The following is a 13,671-nucleotide window of genomic DNA, read 5'->3' on the forward strand; positions in this document are numbered from 1 at the left end:
ACTGGACATTACTCTGGATTGAACACTGGATTATTATGAGGAATTTTTGTTGACACAACTGAAAGATGAATAGTTTGAAGTCACACTTACACACACACGTACACTCTGTTATTCTTCTTCTCTCTCTGTCAGCTTGCTTCTTTGTTTTGTTCCTGTTTTTATTGTATGCTGAAAAGTCTTAATAAAATTATATTTTTTAAAAAGGAATGGATACCCCTACCAGTCTCTCCTTCCACATCAGGCAATGGGCTTTGGTGGTGGTAGCAGAGAGCTGGCAGGAGGAGAGTCTTTTCTTGCCCAGGGCCAGTTCAACTGAGACTGTCTTGTGCTCTGGCTGATGGTGGTAGAGATAAGCACCTGCGGGGGCTACTGTTTCATATCAGCCCCGGGGTGGGGGGCATTAAGGGAAGCAGTGTGGTATCCCACCCCATTCCCCAAACACACATTGCATGCATCCAGAGCACATTCATAGTACAAGGTTAGCGTGATTCAGGTGATAGTAGTGCCTCTTTGAGGTCTATATCTTCATCTGCACCAGTGATGGGGAGCCTTTGGCCCTCTAGATGTTGTTGCACTCCAGTTCCCATCAGCTCCAGCCAGCATGGTCAGTGGCTGGGAATGGTGGAAATTGTAGTTCAGCAACATAGGTCCATAGATTCCCTGGCTCTGACCTATGTGTCTGAAACTTGAGATGCAGCCTGAGATACCTGATGTAGTATAGTCTACTTCACCACTTAATTCTTGCTGAATGTGTGGACTTAGGCCTAAGCCTGCAGACCTGAATAAGTAGCTCCAAGGTCCAGCTCTGCCATGGAGCAAAATGTTGTGCCAGGTGGCAATTTGTGCACCTTATTTTTAAGAAGTGATGAGAATTACTAATCGGTGATGCTGCTAAGTTATTTGCATGGCAATGGTTGAGTCATAAAGCTCCATTGCATTGTGTTGAGGGAGAAGAAAACAAAAAATTGTGTGCATGCGTGCGCACACACAACTTCTAAGCAGCAGATCAGGGCAAATGATATCTGTATTCCTAGTAGCCAGAATGCGATAACCAACCAGCCATCCTGATTGATTGCTATGTCTTGTGTCTCTTGTTTACTGACTGTAGGTGATCAGGGCTTTGCTTTGAATACTGGCACGGAGAAAGCAGAGTATTGTGGGACCTCAGTCTCTTTAACTGACTCTGCCCTCCCTTCGCAGACCAGTTTGATTTAGGGGTGAGCTAACATTATTTGACATAATATGGGTGCAGTGCAGATTCTTAGTGAAAAGTTGCTTTTGAATTCTTGACCCCTTGACGTATCAGCTGAGGCTTCATCCATCTAATGTGCTGCTAAAGGGAAGTATACACGAGCCACCAGAGGGTGGAAAGATTTCATAGCCCCACACCCTGCTGATTGTGCAAATATCCCAGCGGTTGCTACAAAGTGGTTGGTGGCTTATTCTTGGGCTTGCTTCATGTCTATATATCCATAACCAGTTGCCATGGCTCCTCTCTTCCTTCCCGTGTGCTGGTGCAGACCATCAGCTAGTTGTGAGCTCGTTGAGTGCAGTTGCCGCTTCCATCCCCATCCCATGACATCCCTCTTCCTGATGCTTAGAAGTTGAGGAGGTTGCTTGGCCTTTTCATTCCCTCTGTGGCTCTTTTGCTCTATCAAGTCACTGAGTGTGTATCTTGCCAAGCCGGTGCCCTCCAGGTGTTTTGAACTGCAACTCCCATCAGTATGTTGCTCAGGGCTGAAGGGAGTTGCAGTCCAAAACACCTGGAGGGCTTGGCAAATGCTGATCTGGATTCCATTTGATTGCATTGCATTTCATAATGAAATTGGAGGTGTAAGCAGCCTGTCCTTGTGTCTCAGGGCAGCTGGTTACAGCATAGTAGCCTCCAAGCAATGTTGAAAACAGGGTGCTCTGTGGGGATGGGGTACCAGTGTTACATCACCAGTAACAGCTAAGCCAGACCAGGACACTTGCAGCTGATGTGGTTAGTCATTAGCATGTAGTTCAAGAAAGTTCTGAAAGTCACATCTAGTTTGACCCTCATATTAAGCATAAATTTTTCCTCTCCCTTATGTCTGTGGAGACATATTTGAGATCGTGCCCTGTGGAATCTCTGACACCCAAGTGCAAGAGAAGGGGACAGGCAGACTTCAGAATAAAATGACTGAAAACAACCAGTCTTTATGTGTGAAATTTGCCTAGTTTGGAATAAGTTGCAGAACCCTGCTTTTCTTTCTCTCTTTAGTATAGAGTACACACAGGCCTTTGTGTTTGCTTCTGTCTGAGCAAAGTGGCCTGGGGGACTCCCTGTTCAGCATGATCTCCAAGTCTCTCATTCCTAGTTTGTACTAATCCTCGATTTTTGTCTCCAAAGTGAATGTGTGGAATTGCAGGCTGTATAGTCTGTATGAGAAAGAATTCGTGCCCCCCACGAGGCACCAGTATGACTTTGCTTGACTTTCCCCCTCTGAGATCATAGAGCCCCCTGGGCTTCTGGCCGCTCAGGGTGGGAAGCTTCCTCTGCAGATGTGTCGCTGTGCCAGTGCAGAGTTTGTCTCTTGAGTGTTCACTTTCTCAGGGTTCGCTTTCTCAGAGTTGTGGTCTCTCCTTCAGGCTTCAAATCCCAGATGTTCTTCTAACTCACAGCTTTTTAAATAGCTGGCGAGAGGTGCATGAACCATAACTGGCTTTGTGCATTCCTCTGTGCACTCACCCACCTCCCTCCCTACACATTTCCCCCCTATAAATTCTGTTTTGCTCCGACAAACAGCTTTGGATGTTAATGATTCGTGCAAATAGGGGAACTTCAAGGGAATTGTGCTTTTGTGTATTTGCACGTATTATTGCATCTGTAACAGGGACTTGCACGGGAGGAGGGGTGGGAGGCAGGAATTCCCTCTATTAGGTCATGTGTTGTTTTATTCTGTGAGAGATGCACTAAGTCACCACCTTGGACGTTAATGGCTTGATCACATGCAGTAAGCACAGCTTGATCAGTGTTGCCTGGGCCTTTTCAGCCAAAGTCCCTCTGAGAATGAACTTGGATTGGGAATGGGATCCATGCATACCCCTATAAGGCATTTATTGATAACATATTGCCAGTTACCAGCTGCTTTAGCATCATTGACACATATAAACTGGTGTACATGAGACTCGGAGACCCAGAGAAGCCTCCAGCTCTTGTGGATGCAGTGAAAGCCCAATGACCTGCATGGCTGCTGGCACCTCATGGCTTCCATCTTTCCCGACTCTGCATGTGTCTCCCTTTCCCTTCACCCAGCAGGCAGCTAGAAGCAAATCTAAGAACTAAATGGGAAAACGTGGCCAAAGGAATGAGTGAAACCGTGGACTTGAGACAGTCTTCGTGGCTGTAAGCACAGGCTAATTTGCTTGCAGCCCATGCTCTTGTTTTGAAAGTGAACGTTGCCTGTCCTCCTGGTACAGCGTTTCCTGCTGTGTGGCCTCTGCCAGGCTCATTCCCTCCAGCTCTCATGAAGCACAGCTGTGTTGGGAGCTGTATTTCTGAAGGGCACCAGATTGGCAGAGGCTGCTTTCGTGCCAGGCTGGCCATGCACCAGCACACCCTGCCTGCTCATGTGGCCACAACCACTTGGATTCTAGGAAGGTCTCCTTTTTCCAAATCTTTCTTACTTTCACTCTCCATATGCCACATGGAACATACCTTCTACAGTCAGATTGGTGGCTGGGACTATGCCTTTTCCACCAAGGTTATACAAGGTTAGCTTGTTACTTCTGTGGTAGAGCATCTGCTTTGCCTGCAAAAGGTCCCAGATTCAATCCCTAGCATCTCCTGGTAGGGCTGGAGGAGTTCTCTCTCTGAAACCCTGGAGAGCTTCTGCTCGGTCACATTAGCCAGATCAATGAAGAGCCTGACTCTCCATAAGGCAGCTTCCTGCTTTAGCTGCCTCTTCTCTAGGCTTTGCCCACTGAACTCGACAGACCTTCCTTCCTTCCTTCTGTTCTTGCTGCTGTCTTGACTGCCTTTTATCGAGTCTCCCTGTGTATTAGCTGCTCCTGTTTGCTTGGTTGGTCCTAAGTCAGAGCTTCCAGGGCTGTGGGCTGAATATTCTCCTTCCAAAGCTTCCCTGCCTGCCCTCAGTCTGCAGTCTTTCTCCCTCATCACTGCTTTTAAAATGCTGCTCTGTCTACTGCAGAAATCCAGGAGATGGAAGAGCAGCAAGCGAGAGGGGACAGATGCTGCCAACCGGCCCATCAAAGCTGCCGGGAAAGTGATCATTCAGGATGTCTCTTGCCTGCTTCCTGTCCACAAATTACTAGGGGAGATGTACATGTGAGTACCTGGGCCACATGTGCAAGAAACTCTGTGTGGCAACTCAGTCTTGGGTACTGTTCTGGGGGACAGGCTAAGAACTCAGCCTGTGATCCTATTCTGCACTTTCTGTTGCAGGCCTTCACCCTATCAGGGCAGAAAGTCTGTCCCTGGGCCGCCTACAATCCTGAATCCCTTCCTCCACCCCTAACCCACCCCCACCCCGCATTTTGTGGGCATGCAAATAGCCACTTGCCTGGTTGTCTGTGGTGAGCTAGGTTGCCCCCAGCTGACCAGGCAAATCCACATTCTCTTTTAGCCTTAAAGAGCTCCTGGCTGTGATTCAGGCTGTTAGGCCTTCTCTTCCTAGAAGGGGGAAAGCAAGAACCCTGAACCCACTTCCAGAGCTCAGTCTTTCATTCAAGGAATGCTATGTTCTGGAGACAGTGCAGTGGAGTTCCAGCTTTCCAGCTTGGGGTGGGGTGGGGTGGGGAGGGTAGACAGCCTTGTATCTCTCTTCTGGCCTTTCTTTCTCTGTCACTCTGGCAGAAAGATCTTAGAGCCTAGTGACTGCTTTGCACCCTGCTGTGTTTCCAAGCTAGGAAATGGCAACAGAGGGCTGAGGTGCCCTGAGTGCTGTGTCTCCACCTGTCCTGGGCAGAAAGGAAGGGAGATTCAGTAACTAGCCACTGCCCAAGTTGTCTGCCAACAGTCATCCCCCCACCCCAGTGGTCTCAACAGAAGAGGAAGGGAAACTACAGAGCTGGCCTCCAATGTTTGTGTCTGGTTGGAACCTGTCTTTGATTTGTTAAAATGCATCTTGCTTGCTGGGTGGTGGTAGTGGGCTTCAGAAGCCCCTGTCTTTTCCATGGCTGGAATATAGACTACAGCACACAGGTAAAAGCTCCACCCATTGCTCTGCCCATCTTTGTCTCTGGCCTTACCCACCACCAGCCTTCAATTCCAGTTAGATTGCCTGTGAGGGAATGCAATTCTCTGACTGAAAAGGGTTCCCCACTCCTGCTTTACATGAAATATGGAGAATCAGACCAAGCCTTTGAGAGTGATGTCTCCCCCACTTGTGCATCACCTGCTATTCTTGTCCTTCAGACTGAACGTGACTGACATCCAGGAGACCTGTCAGAAGAACGCTGCCTCTGCCCTGACTGTGGGACGCAAGGATCTCTTGCAGGTACTTTTGCTAGCCCAGCGAGGCATCTCCCATCGTTTCGCAATATTGTCTGGGGAGCATCTTGACTTAGGGAGCAGCAGAGAGTGGGCCAATGCTCTAGCCTGAGCTTTTTACTCTTCTTTGTTGCTCAGCTACTTGTCGTCTTCTTGCCCCCATCCCTGTTCTAGTGGCCCCCTCTCTTCCATAGGTGGAATTACACCATCCATGCAACATGGAGCTATGGATTTCAGCAGACAACCTTCAACCTCTTCCCTACAGTGTTACTGCTTGCTTTGTGGACTGCACAGCATGGGCATCTATGTGTGTGGGTGCCCATCATCTGCTCCTTCTTTTCCAGGTCTGGTCACTGGCCACAGTAGCAACTGATCTCTGCCTTGGCCCAAACTCCGACCCAGACTTGGAGACCCCCTGGGCCCAGCATCCATTCGGCCGCCAGCTCCTGGATTCTCTGTAAGCAGCTGGAATAAGAATTGGGGGGAGGGTGGGGAAGAGGCGAGGACCCAAAGGCTTAAACAAAACAGTGCCTTTTATTTTCTTCCTATTTTTTTTCTGGGTGCCTCTTGGGTGTTGAGTGGTTGGTCACCTATAGTAGTGGGTGTCAACACTTTCTGCACTCCCAGTTTGGGGACCATTGAGGTCATCAGTAATCTCTGCTTTGGCTGCAGCTCCCTCAGCCCTACCTAACATGTGCTGTGGGCAGGTAATCCCATAAGTATTATGTTGTAGTGTAAATAAATCCTATCGGTCTGCCCTGAGTATTTTTGCAGTTGGTTTCGTTTGATGTCTCTCGGTTCTCCTATTATGCCAGAGGGAGGGAGAGAGAGTTATTTTGCTATGCCATGCAACACTTCATTATCCTCTCTCACAGCTGGGTGGGGAATCTGTGGTCTGCCAGATGTAGGGAGACTCCAGTTCCCATCACCCGTGATCATTGGCCATGCTGGCTGGGGCTGATGAGAGTTGTAGTGCAACCACTTTGGGAGGGCCACATGTTCCCAATCCCTTCATCTGTGGTATCCCTTGTCAGTCATATTTTGTTCTCAATTAAAAATACACACTCACAAAAATTCCTTAGCTTTTTGTTATTGCTTGAAGCACCACTGTGTTCCTTTTCAAATTGTAGATCATCCAGGATCTCATTGGATGATGCTTATGTTCCCCAAGGCTCCCCAGCCCATCTTCTTTTGCAAATATGGTGACCTATAAAACCATAGAGACTTGAGGAAAAAAAGGTGTGTCTCTCAGCCAGGCAGTGTTTGTGGGGGTTTTGGTCTTTGTTTTAGTCCAAGCTTTGTATACTTTGCAAAGTGAATCTGAAATCAGGCACAAAAATTCAGCATCCTGGTTCTCTCACCTTTTCCTTTGCAAATGAAAGCAAAAACAAGTGAAGACCCCTTTCTTTGCTACAAAGAAAAACCCAAGAAACATTGGGAAGTATGAAGAATGTGAAATCCCCAAACCTGCTGGTGGTAACGCTAAACAGGAATTCTGCTTTGGAGCACTTGTTTGCCTCCTCTTTGGTTTTGTTGAGGGCAAAGCAAATAATGGTTTATATCTACATGATATTTCCTCTAAGACGTTGGATTGCCAAATCTGAATTATTTTTTCTTTGGGGGCAGGTGGCCCCCATCTCTGCTTTGAGCCTTGTGTGTGTGAGTGGCCTTTGGTCTACCCAGTCTTTTCTTTTCCTCCCCTTCCTAGGGTGGCCCACTATTGCCGGCTCCATGATGTGCAGACTCTGGCCATGCTGTGCAGCGTCTTTGAAGCCCAGTCCAGGCCACAGGGAGCCCTGATTCCTGTGGGATTCTTTCCTCAACGCTCCTCCAGCCACAGCCGATATGTACGGGTAGACTCTGCCTCTGACTGCTTTCCCCAAAAGGACCAGTCAAGGTCGGTTCTTCTGGTGATGCAACGTCCCTCTTGTCTCTCTCCCAACAGCCCAGCTTTACCTCCTCTGGCTCCTGTTCCAGCATGTCAGACCCTGGACTCAGCACCAGCAGCTGGAACATAGGTGGGTGCACTGCTGTCAGTTCTGAAATATCCAGTAGGAAGAGATTTTGGCATCTTGGAAGATCACCTCCCAGCCCTCTTTGTTCAGATAATTAAAAGAAAGCTTAGGTTTTCATATCTGGGTCTTTTCCTTTGTACTTTGGGGACTTAATAATTGTGAGCCACTTTGAGAACCCAGATTGCATTACAAGTGGGATTTTAAAATCAAAAATAAATTTGGGTGGTTGCTTTGCACTTGGCAAATCTGCTTGCAAAAGGGCAATTGAACACAATTGTGCAAAGCACTTTCCATTGACTACCCAAGCCCAGCTCTTGGGCGACTTGGCCTTAATTCACAATGAGAGGCAGTGACTGGCCCAAAGTGACCTAGTAAGCTTCTTGGCTGCATGGGGATCGAACCCTGGTCTCCTAGGTCCTAGTCCAAAACTCCCATCTCCACCAGCACAGCCCTATGTGAGCTGCCACCATCTTGTAAGGTTTTCTATCCACCCTTTGACCTCCTGCAGCCAGCAAAGAATTGGACCACATACCAGCCTGGGGCGAGTCTTCACCTGACGACTTCCGCTTTGGGAACTTGGCAGTCGCAGACCACCGGGATCGGGAGAAGGATCAGCATGACAAGAACAAAAGGTACAGAAGGGTGATCAAGCGTGGGAGGGAGGGTGGCAGAAAGCTTTCTGGTGTCCTTGGTTGAAAGTTCACAAGGGAGGTGAACTGAGCTTCAAATCAACTGCATTCCCATTGGCTCTGCATTCCCATTTTTTTGAGCGTTTCCTGTTCCCTCCTAGAGTGCAGTTAGGCTGAGGCAGGGGTGGGAAGTGGGGAACCTTTGCAACTCCAGGCTAGCTCTTGGTTTAACTGGGGAGTGCAGCTGAGCCAGCAGGTCGTTTTGGTCTGCCAGGGAGCTGGAATATCAACACACACATTTATTTTTGAGGTCCTCATGTTTTCATTTCTTTTTAAATCTTCCATGCCAATCTCCCACAAACAATATTATTCAAGTTTTAAGTTATCCTTCCTCAAGCTGCACCCCAGGCAGCACTTGGAGAGCATGAACTTGGGCATGGGTCTAGCCATGATTGTTGTTGGGGGACACAGGCTTTTGTTCGGGAAGCAGAACCTCAGATTTCGATTGATTTTGATTGATTGTGGGGGCAGCTGCCTCCCTGGCTCCCCCTGGCTACGCCCATGAGCTTGGGAAAGGCTGTTTTAAATGCTGAGATGTTTGTGCACAGTTTTCTCTTTGGAGGGATCTTGCCAAACCTGAGGATGAAAAGCCCTGCTGCTCTCCTCCTTCACACTGATACAGCTGGTGGCCAGCACTGTGCTCCTTGAATGCTGTGTTTATTACATTATTCAACTGTACAGTTTTATATTTCTGCAAACTGTTGCCAAGATAAAAGTTACTCTCTACTTTACATAAACATGCGTGCTCAATCATTCTCCTCCGCCTCTTCCTCCCAATTTTAGAAAGTTTTATTCTTTGTGAAAGTGCTAGAATCTGAGCCACTTTTCTTAACTGTTTGACCTACAGAGGCACATACAGTAGAACCTCGAGTGTCTCGGAAGCCGAACAATTCAGAACCAGAACGCCGAAAACCCAGAAGTAATTGCTTCCATTTTTGAACATGCCTTGGAAGTTGAAAAGCTTCTGAGGCGCTTTCCCCATTTTTTCAATTGATTTTGTTGACTACCCTTTGATCCTTGGTTTTTGAATGTTTTGGAAGTTGAACTGTCTTCCGGAATGTTTTACGTTTGAAAACCTAGGTTCCACTGTACTACGATAATACTGTGTACTACAATCATACAAAACTGAGAAGAATAAAAAGCAGCAGCGTGAAGCAAAGCCCATCTAGGTAACTTGGAACATACAGAAAAACCTACATAAACACAAAACAAAATCAGATAGGTCCCTGTCCCTAAGAACACACAATCTGAGTTTTATTTGGATGGTGGGGACAAAGGGAAGAGAGGTTGCTGAGGTGGTATCATGCAGTGACTGTGAATAAATGCCAGCCTTCGCTAGGCTTCATTGTATGTGGAGATGAGGACTCTGTGATCTTTCTCCAGGCTTCTGGACCCAGCCAACACCCAGCAGTTTGATGATTTTAAGAAGTGCTACGGAGAAATCCTTTACCGCTGGGGCCTGCGAGAGAAGCGGGCGGAAGTTCTCAAGTTTGTCTCTTGCCCCCCTGACCCACACAAGGGGATTGGTGAGTGGAAACCTTGATGGAGGAACTGTAGGACTCAGTGGAAAAGTAGATGCTGTGCATGCAAGAAGGTCCTGGGTTTCCTTCCCACAGAAATTGTCCTTGGACTGGGTAGTTCAGGCCTCTCTCTTTCCTCTCTCCCTCCTACAAAATTGATCCATGGGAGCAGAGTGTCTTTCTACTTTGGTTAATGCGATATTTGCCAGAGGGGGCTTTTTAGCTTCTTCTTTTGAGATGCCCTCTGGCAGAAAGAAAAGAAGGTAAAACCAAAGAGCCCACAGTGGTGGTGTTAGTAACATGCTGGTGTCCAGATCCTAGCTTTCTCATATGACAGCCTTTTCCCTGCAGGTGCAGCCTTGCTTGCAAGAGCCCCTCCAATAACTTCTCCACTGCTTCTCCTTTCTTTCTCTCCTCACAGAGTTTGGAGTCTACTGCAGCCACTGTCGCAGCGAAGTGCGTGGCGTTCAGTGTGCCCTGTGCAAGGGCTTTGCGTTCCAGTGTGCCATCTGCCACGTGGCAGTCCGAGGCTCTTCCAACTTCTGCCTGACTTGTGGGCACGGAGGACACACCAGCCACATGATGGAGTGGTTCCGCACTCAGGAAGTGTGTCCCACAGGCTGTGGGTGCCACTGCTTGCTGGAGAGCACTTTCTGACCAAGCGTCGTTGGAGCCTGATTTTGTCCACACGTGGTCTCTGTTGGGCCACTCTTGGGAAGCAGAGAGGCTGATGTCTTCCCATGTTGCTTTCAGGAGGGGTGGCCAGTTGTCTTAGTTGCTGATGGGTTGATGCAGCACTCTGCCAGCAGACGTTTGGGTGGGATGGCCTGTGGTCCATGAGCATCCCATAAGCTCCTGGAGGGCTTCCTGTTTCAGCAGAGTATCTTCCCTAAAGTGCAGGGAAAGAGCCTGTTATTTGCAAAAGACAATCATTGGAGAGGGATGGAGGGATTACAGGCCTTGCAGTCAGTCTGGAGATGAGGAACAAATCAAATGCATTTGCTGGATACTTGAGAAATTTGCAGCACACGGGGAACTGTGTTGTGATCCATTTTCCCCTGAACTACCATTCCTTGCCCTCATGAAGCTCCCTGTACTGAACAAACAGAAGTATCAAAGTTAGCAGAGAGAGAAAGAGCTTCGTATACATACAAGGGGGAAGATGCACAAAGAGGCTGGGTTGGCTGAAGAGTCCCTTGTGCACAGAGTGCATCATAATCATTTCTGTGAGCATCGAACAGAAAGCTCTCAACTGGATTTCTTCTCTTTCTCTATCTGAGAATTGGGCATGGCTTCATTTCCAGAGATGGATAGCCTGTTTGATTCGCTCCCTTTCCCCTCCTTTTCGTTTTATAAAAGGCTGTTACTTCTGGGCCTACCTCAGTGACCTTTTTGCTTGGCTGCGCCTTTTGAACTCCTTGAGGACCTGCCACCCATTGCAGGACTGGAGTCAATGGCCTGCCAATTCTGGTGTGGATTCTGTAAGGCCAAGATGGTCTAAGAACAGCTGCAAGGAGCAGCACCAGCCACCGACTTTGCAGTAGTGATTTCAGGACTCAAAGATCAGTATTTTTTCTTGCCAAAATGCATTCCAGCCCAAAGGGAAGGGTGAAGAAAGAGGCTCCCCTCCGGCCGGCAGGTGCCCAGATTCCTTGGCGGATGGAAATGGGAGCCTGAGTGGAGTTCTTCTGTCTGCTGTCTGGGGCTTTGACTGTCAGGCTAGCTGAGCCAACTTAGTGCATGGACACTGCCTACATGGTTCTTTTCCAGCCTTGTAGTTCAGGAAGTGTATTTGTGTATATTCTGTAATAAAATGAGAACATTTTATAAAGCTGTCTTGCTCTGTCATCACTGCTTGTAAGTCGTCATCTTCATTCAGTGAACACTCATATTTCTGCTTTGTGGTGGATTTCTGTGTTGCCTTTATTATTGTGCTGCCAAATGCATGGCATTGTGCTAAAAAAGTATTGTAAATTAGGCTGCGGAGGGCAACTTGCCCTTGGTAGGCCTGATGTTCTTGCTAGGTGCCTGTGACATCATCATGGCAGCTTAACCAAGATTGTGGAAGGCTTTTAGACAAGAACTAATAACAGCCAGTTGCAGTTTACAGGTGCTCTCTGCCTTTTACATTCCTATGCATGGCTCAATTCACACAAAACATGAAGCCAAACCACCACTTAGTATGAACACATGAGCCTGCCATCTCCTTTGCTCCTCCAGTCCCGCTGTAAGCTAAGCCACAGTTTGGCTTTCTTCGTCATTTGAACCTTAGCTTGTGGTTTTGTCTCCAGACAAACTAAGCAAGGTTTGTTCCTAGGTTTACAGGTCATGGTTTGTCTAGCAGGGGTCCTCAAACTTTTTCAGCAGGGGGCCGGTCCACTGTCCCTCAGACCTTGTGGGGGGCCAGAATATATATATATTTTTTTTGGGGGGGGAATGAACAAATCCCTATGCCCCACAAATAACCCAGAGATGCATTTTAAATAAAAGGACACATTCTACTCATGTAAAAACACGCTGATTCTTGGACCGTCCATGGGCCGGATTGAGAAGGTGATTGGGCCGCATCCGGCCCCCAGGCCTTAGTTTGCCTACCCATGGTCTAGAAAAGACAAATCATGATGCCTGTTTTCAGATTACATGCAAAGCCAAAGCAGCTTACAGCAGCAGGACCAGAGGAGGAGCAAAGGCCATATGATCCTGTGTTTGTGTGTGAAGCTATGGTTTGGCTTTGAGTAATTTGCAGGCTGGATCGGTGTATGTCCGTTGCTGCTCCCAAATTGACAAGTTACTATTTGTGTGTGTGGAAAAGTATATTTCCTGTGACTTGGCATCGCCTCAGGCGGGAGCCTAAAAATGGGTTCCGTATAGAAACCCAGAGTTTGGTGTTAGCATTTTTAACCTCATTTGTATTATTTGTGCGGCTCAGTCTTCTCCTGGGCTGAGCTCTTGCAGTGTGTCCCTTTCCCCCTCCTCCCTTAAGTGCTGACTCTAGTTTGGCTGCATGTAGTGCTCTCTCTTGGCTGTCCTCATGTAGGGGGCTGCGCTGTCGGTGGTACCAGATACTGAACCTCGCAGGACATTCTGTGGAGGCATTTGTGCTGCCTCTGCTGGGCCTCATGTTTCCAGGCCTCATCCAAAGGGACAGTGTGTCACTGCCTTGCCCTCTTTTTGGACAAGACCCAGAAGAGTGTGTTGCACGTCTCTCACACTTCTTTGAAACCCCCAACACAACTCAGAGAGGAGCAGGGATCCCTGTACCTTCTCTGTGTGCTACTGGGCTTTGCATCAAATGTCAGCTGTTCCCTGTCATCACCAGGTGGCAGCAGCAAAAAAGAAACGCTTGCTCCCCATTTGCTGCTGGTCTGGATCTCAGTCACACTTGTCGTTCCAAGTGAGGGAGTATTGTTGATACTTTCTGTGTATCTGGAGAAGATGAGATTGCAGATCTGGCTGCTCTGCTCCAAGGATGGCACACACTTCAAAAAAATGAATCTTGGCTTTCCACAGGTTTTTTACACTGACCAAGAGGCAGGAATGCCAGGGTGCTCCAGTAAGCAGGCAACTGGAGATGCCATGGGGATTTGGGTTACGTACCTTGCTGGTCTCCATGTATCTAACAGTCTGGAAAAGGGGTTGAGCTGAAGGGATCTCTGCAGTGTGCATCTGTGAGTGCTCGTGTCAGAGGCATCAACAGGTGCTTTGACAAGGGTGATGAGTAAGGCTGATGCTCAGGGGTGATTGATGTGGAGCCGGCTGAGTGAGAGCAACAGGTAGGATAGTTGATATTGATTCCTGCGTTGCAGGATGGCCCTTTGGGTCCCTTCCAAGTCCACAGTTTGATGATTCTGTGACCTAGAATCTCTAAGCAAGCAATGGAATTTGGCTTGATTGTGATTCTGGATTCTTCAGCCTCTGCACCCAGGACTCACATGCCCCCCGCCCACAATCTGAGCTGTAGTAACTCAGAT

The 13,671-nt window shown here is 48.1% G+C and overlaps 1 protein-coding gene across 3 annotated transcripts in view; it reads left to right on the forward strand.

The window, feature by feature from the left end:
- Positions 1-11,531, forward strand: part of WDR59 (WD repeat domain 59) — a 43,116-nt gene extending 31,585 nt beyond the window's left edge. For all 3 annotated transcript variants that reach the window (XM_082233463.1, XM_082233464.1, XM_082233465.1), the window contains 8 exons: positions 4,176-4,312; positions 5,402-5,483; positions 5,821-5,933; positions 7,185-7,323; positions 7,422-7,494; positions 8,000-8,123; positions 9,564-9,706; positions 10,122-11,531. In XM_082233463.1, coding sequence (XP_082089589.1) covers positions 4,176-4,312; positions 5,402-5,483; positions 5,821-5,933; positions 7,185-7,323; positions 7,422-7,494; positions 8,000-8,123; positions 9,564-9,706; positions 10,122-10,357 — 1,047 coding nt within the window. In that variant the 3' untranslated portion in view covers positions 10,358-11,531. The remainder of the gene's footprint in view (positions 1-4,175; positions 4,313-5,401; positions 5,484-5,820; positions 5,934-7,184; positions 7,324-7,421; positions 7,495-7,999; positions 8,124-9,563; positions 9,707-10,121) is intronic.
- Positions 11,532-13,671: the final 2,140 nt, after the last annotated feature.

Source organism: Podarcis vaucheri (assembly GCF_965113315.1).
Source record: "Podarcis vaucheri genome assembly, chromosome: 7".
Classification (NCBI taxonomy): Eukaryota; Metazoa; Chordata; class Lepidosauria; order Squamata; family Lacertidae; genus Podarcis; species Podarcis vaucheri.